Source organism: Suncus etruscus, chromosome 2 (assembly GCF_024139225.1).
Source record: "Suncus etruscus isolate mSunEtr1 chromosome 2, mSunEtr1.pri.cur, whole genome shotgun sequence".
In the NCBI taxonomy this organism is placed as follows: domain Eukaryota; kingdom Metazoa; phylum Chordata; class Mammalia; order Eulipotyphla; family Soricidae; genus Suncus; species Suncus etruscus.
The window spans coordinates 70,206,363-70,212,520 of NC_064849.1; the positions used below are offsets into that span (position 1 = coordinate 70,206,363).

The 6,158-nt window shown below is 37.3% G+C and overlaps 1 protein-coding gene across 1 annotated transcript; it reads right to left on the bottom strand.

Annotated features, from left to right (window-relative positions):
* Positions 1-1,444: 1,444 nt before the first annotated feature.
* LOC126001363 (importin subunit alpha-3-like) lies at positions 1,445-3,331 on the bottom strand. Its single transcript, XM_049768616.1, is given in 5 exon segments — positions 1,445-2,554; positions 2,556-2,880; positions 2,883-3,107; positions 3,110-3,263; positions 3,265-3,331. Coding segments are annotated over 5 exon segments (1,533 nt in total). The 5' UTR covers positions 3,325-3,331; the 3' UTR covers positions 1,445-1,785.
* Positions 3,332-6,158: the final 2,827 nt, after the last annotated feature.

The window sequence follows — 6,158 nt, forward strand, 5'->3', positions numbered from 1 at the left end:
AGTCTACTTGGATAAGCTAGTTTTCTGCTGCTTCTAGTTTTAAACTTTCACCATGTTTTGATGAGAAGGAGTGCTGCAAAAATACTCTAGTTCAACAAAGAGTTATGATCACAAAATAATTTTTATCCATTCTACAGTGTTTCAGAATTACCAGTTGATTTTTCAACACAAAGTAGATATAGATGCTAATGGTGGCTAACCTGGTATGTTTCTTATAGCAAACTTGTTCATGCAACATTTGTGCTTGAAGGGGAAGGCACAGGAGTTCTTACAATGAGCCACCTTATCAAGAGTTCTTCTGTGTACAAATTAATTTATGTCACATTTAATTTAGTGTGCATGACCTCAAAACTGAGGTATTATTCCAATTTATAAAAACCACTTGCATAATTTTTATGCAAGTTTTAAAAATACAAAGTTTTCTCCCTTAAAGTGGCTCAAAATAGATTGTTCATGACTGCCTACATCTAAGGTAAAAAGAGTCTAAAACAATTGAACAGATTATGCATATTATTAAAGGTGTTCAAACCATTACTTGATTTGTACATCTACTCAAATCTCTTCATCGGTCTTTTATTCAGCAGTACATATGCACCAAATTTCATTTTAGAAGTTTCCATATCATTTTCATAGAAAACAAAGTTTGAAAACAAGTAACATTTAAACACAGCACGGTATTCTACCACAACTGAAACTTTTTTTTTCTTCTTCTTTACAGGACTCAACAGAATCTAAAAATGAACTATGCTGTAGATTAATCTCATGCAACGGTTTTATGTTGCCTGTGAAAATGAAAAGGATGCTTGGTAAAGCACATTTTTAACTGTTTTATACTATTATGGCAACTTGTGTACTGCAACACAGTCTATTTTGAGGGAAATTGATGATTTTTTCCCATGCAAAAATCTACACACATTAGTTTTGATGATATGGAAAGCTTTTCATAGCATCAAACATTCATCTGGTGCAAATGCACAGGGAACCCTTTCTGAAAAGTTTTTGATTTGAGAAGCAACTAAAAAGCCATACTAGGTAAAGCAAATAAAAACTAAAATGAAAAAAGAAAAAAAAACCAAAACAAAAAACAAAAAGGAACATGGAGGAGGGTTCGCGGCGGGGAAGTGGTGTCTGCTGCTGAATCGGTCTGGGCTGTCCTGGCAGAGTCCAGTAACACTCCGATCTCATTCGGTGATTTTCTAGGTCTGTTACCAGCCCCGAAGGCGAATCAAGCTCGCATGCGTCCACACACAGCACCACACCCACACGCTCACTCCACAGTCACTCCAGGGCTAGGAGTCGGCTTCCCAGGGAAGAACCTCATGCACGGAAGATGGATCTGGCTCTCCATCATGGAGCCACATTCACTCAGCATCGTCCACTCACACACTGCTCAGAGCAAGGTCCGGCCTCACTTTCCTGCATACTTGTTGGGCTTGAAGATGACAGGACTTCACTACCTCTCACTGACAGAGACCAAGGCAATGTTCCTTCTCGGGCACTGAAGATCTGTGACCCGCAGCCCCTTTTCACTTCCAACAATCTAAATAAGCACTCATGTAAAGTCTCATTCCATTCTGCCACTCATTCTCATTCGCACCCACTCGCCATCTTGATCTCATTTGGGCATTTTCTATGATTCCAAATGAAATCTTCACATTTTCTTTCCCGATTTAATGCAGCAGCAGATCCCATGAGCCAAGCGTGATGGATCAAACCTTTCTCTATAGACGCATGTATATTTATGTATCTCAGTGCCGCATTAGACTTGATTTTCATGACATCTCTCTAAAACTGGAATCCTTCCGTCGGTACATTGGCAGATGAATTGAAACCAAATGTTCCACCTTGTATTGCCTCTGGAACAAGGCTAGGGTCTTCATCAATATCATCTGAAGAGAAGAACTGATCAATGATCTGATAGGCCAATTTGTAGATGTCTTCGTTTTCATGATTTTGAAGTTGTTCAATTTTCTCCAGTCCTCCGCATTCTTCTATGAGATTGGCTATGGTTTCTGCCTCATCTTCAGCCATTTTTAATATATTACTTAGACCATCGAGGACTATTTGTACAACTCGTGCATCTTTTACATTAATCAAATTGCAAAATGGTGGGATAACATTTTGTTGAATGAGGTAAGCCACTTGATCTTTTCTCCCACTGATGCTTAAGTTACTAATGGCCCAAGCAGCTTCTTTCTGAGTGCCAAAATCCCCCTTATCCAAAAGGTGTATTATCATTGGTATGAGGTTGGCATCAATTACTGCCTGGACTTGCTGCTGACTTGTGTTTGAGAGGAAACACACTGCTTCCTTATTAATTTTCTCTTTGGGATGTGTCAGGAGTGCTGGAAAATGTGAAAGCGCATCACAATTCAGGACGACTTGTGTTTGCTTATCAGTCCCAGTCACGATGTTGCCCACAGCCCGGAGAGCAGCCATCTGAACTTTAACTTCTTGGTGGCTGAGCAGAGGAACCAAATGAGGGACGATCCCAGAGTCTATTACCATCTGTAGCTGTTCATTGCCAGCATTCCTCAGATAGGAGAGAGCCCAGATTTACATCTGTATGATGAATTAAAAAACAAAGAGCTGGAAGAATCTCCTGAATTGTTTCCATTGGGGGTGGTGGGTCTTTGTGGCGACATAGGTTGACCATGACCCAAGTGACATTTCTTAGGAAAGTTATAGGAATAGACGGACTTATGAAAGAAAGTAAAGGTTTCACGACGCCAAGACTTATAACATAATCTCTACACTGTGGCCCATCACCTATGATGTTTCCCAATGCCCACACTGCTTGCTCACAGACATTTTGATGGGGTGAATGGAGAAGTCTCAGGAAAAGTGGCACAGCATTGGACTGAACGACTGCTTGTGTTTTTCAGAGGTCCCAGACGCAATGTTTGTCAGAGCCCAGGCAGCTTCAAACTGTAAAGAAGGATTATCATCTCTTTCAAGACAATGGACTAAAATAGGCAATATTCCAGACTTTATTAGGTCATCAATTGGTGGATTTCGGTCACTAGACAAGAGTGTCCTAGCAGCATGAACTGCACTTAACTGAATTCCTTGGTTGTCACTTGAAGCATTTTGAACAATAGCTTCAGAGAGGTATTTTGCACTCTATAATCAGCATCTATATCAGAGTCTTCACAGATATCTTCATGTGGTACGTTCCTTCTCTTTAAGAGATGTTCATCTCTTTTATTCTTCCTTAATTCAACTACAACTTCATTTCGTTGTCGTCTCATAGTTTCCAAGTCGGCGGCCTTTGTTCTTGAAATTCTTGAGCCGCTGGTTGTCCAGCTTCTCGCTGTCTGCCATGGCCGGGCCGGCGACTCCCTCCCTCCCAGCCGGGGCCCAGGATCCACCCCAACCACCGCGCCGCGCCTCGCCAGGCCGCACCTCGCTGCCCCGCAGTTACTCCCGGAACCGCCTCCACCCAAGCTTCTCCGCAGCTATGAGCTTCGCCTTGTCTCATCCGTCCCGTCCTCGCTCCCTCCCGCCGGGCTGACCCTCTCCGGCTCGCCTCCCCCACTTCGGCCGAGACCCTCTTCCGCGGGCCGAGCGACGCAAGTGCTCCAGCCGAGGGCAAGGCAGACAGCCTCGCCCTGGGGCCTGGCGCCGCGCCACGCCCACCTGTTGTTTTAATTTTCATCTCCCTAATAATTAGTAATGTGGAGCATTTTTTTTTCATGTGCCTTTTGGCCATCTGTATTTCTTTATTGAGGAAGGGTCTGTTCATTTCTTCTCCCCATTTTTTTTTTTATTTTGGCCAAAGTGGATTATAAATCTTTCACAGTAATTTTCTGGGGTTAGTTGTTTTCTTCTTGTTAAATTCTGTCAGTGGCTTTTATATCTTAGATATTAGCCCCTTATCTGATGGGTATTGGGTAAAAAGTTTCTCCCATTCTGCAGGTGGTCTTTGTATCCTAATCACTATTTCCTTTAAGGTGCAAAGTCTTCTCAGCTTAATATAGTCTCATTAGTTTATCTCTGCTTCCATTTGTTTGGAAAAGGACGTTTCCTCCGTGAAGATGCCTTTGGTCTCAACATGGAGTGTTTTACTTATGTGTTCTTCTATATACCTTATACTTTCTATCCCTTTTCTTTCCTATATTCTAAAATAGACACACCAAGCATATTTCTATACCTCTCTAAACACATTTCTTTTATTATTTTTTTCTTTGTTCCTCATACTGATTAATCTCAATTATTTTGTCTTCAACACCACATATTTTCTTCTGAAAGCTAAAAAATTCAGTTGAGCCTCTCAGAAATGTTTTATGTATTTATCTATCATTGTCTGTTAACATCAGTAAACTAAACTATTATTATTTTCATATGCAATAACACAAACTAGTATAACTGAGATAATCATTACGTGTTTCTTGAAATGACATTTATTTTAATGTAAACTCTGTTACTTAAAATACAAGAAAATATTATCTTCTTATTTAGCTAACTTAAAGAACTATTTTGATAAAGACTTAATAACCATAAGAATTTTTCAGCATTAACAAATAAAAATAGAATAAATATAATTTTAATATATAAGTTAAAATACCTACTGGGACTTTTCAGCTATCTTGGTTAGCAATTTTCTACTTTTTCCTCCATAATTCTAATCACATATCACGATTGTTCTTTTAAATATATCAATTGAAAAACCACTTCATACTAAATGAAAATGATTAGACTTACCACAATTGATTTTTCTTAAATCTTTAAATTATCTTATCATTAACTCACTGATTAAAACAAATGTTCCCTGACAACGTATTATATGTCAATAGATTGTATAGTATTCCAGTGGGAATAAGAAAAATAAGATATCATTGCTATCCTCAAGGAATAACTTGGTTAGAGGCACTTGAAAAATGAATAATTAAATTCAATGAAGAATTATATTCAGAATAAAATGTGACTAGCAGAAGAAGAGAATATACAAAAAAGGAATTTTAAGAAAACACATTTAGGCAAAAAGATAATTAACTCTAGAATAATTTCTGATTGGCTTACTTTTTTACTATTAGATATTTAAGATTAAAGATAGTACAACTGAACAATAAATTATAGTGAAAGACATATGCTGAGGAAATTTTTCTCATGTGACTTTATTAAAAAAATCACTTAAACATTAGTAAAGATATTTTCTGTCAGCCTTATATGGTTTCAGTATTCTATTGTTAGGTAATAAAATACACACATCAAATAAAAAGTTATTAATTAATTTATTTAACATATTCTCATTTCAAAGTTGAAGTAGAAATGATGTTTAAGAGTAAAATTTTTTGTGGTTTGGAAGTACAATATTACCATAGCACAACTACCTCCAAAGTGTCAATTTCCATCCGCCATTGTCTTTAGGATCCTTCTCTTTCAACATTTGTATCCTAAACACATATTACTTTAATTCTGTAATAATTAAATAATATTAAATAAATAATTTAATAAATGATAATTTAAATAAATAAAAAATAAATCTAAAGATTTATTTTCCCTGAACATTGTCTATATAAGTGAGATCATTTAGTATTTGTCTTCTTCTTTCCATTTTTCACTTAACATAACACCATGTATTTCTACCCATATTGTAACAAAATGCAATTTTCATAGAGATGAGTAGTATTCCATTTTGCATTCATGCCATATCTTTTTTGTCTGCTCATTTCTTTTTGAGCACTATAGTTGTTTCCAGAAGTTTACTACTGGAATATATACATAAAATATGTACATATGTACATATTTATACACATATATAAAATGTTAGGGTCTGAGTTAGGGTCTGAGTCAAAGGACCAAACCATGCAATTGAAATAGAGCAAAGGCTTTTTTCTATCTACCAACAACTCCAAACTGATTGCTCAGGGCCACCTCTAGCAGGAGATGATCCTCCCACTGTGAGCTACAAGCAAATTTATATAGGTTATATGCACAACTGTTTTATTTTGTTGCCCTTTTACTGAAAAGCTCAAATCCAGGAGACTTTCCCACAGTTCCTGATATCTTCTCCTATGAACAGATGTCCTGGAATACTGTTTATCATTTCTAATGCCCTTGGGGGTCTGCATAAAACTTGGCCCTTAAATGGAAACTTAGCCTTGATAGTATTAAAATAAAATTTAATATTGGTTCGACAAAATAGAGTTACTTCT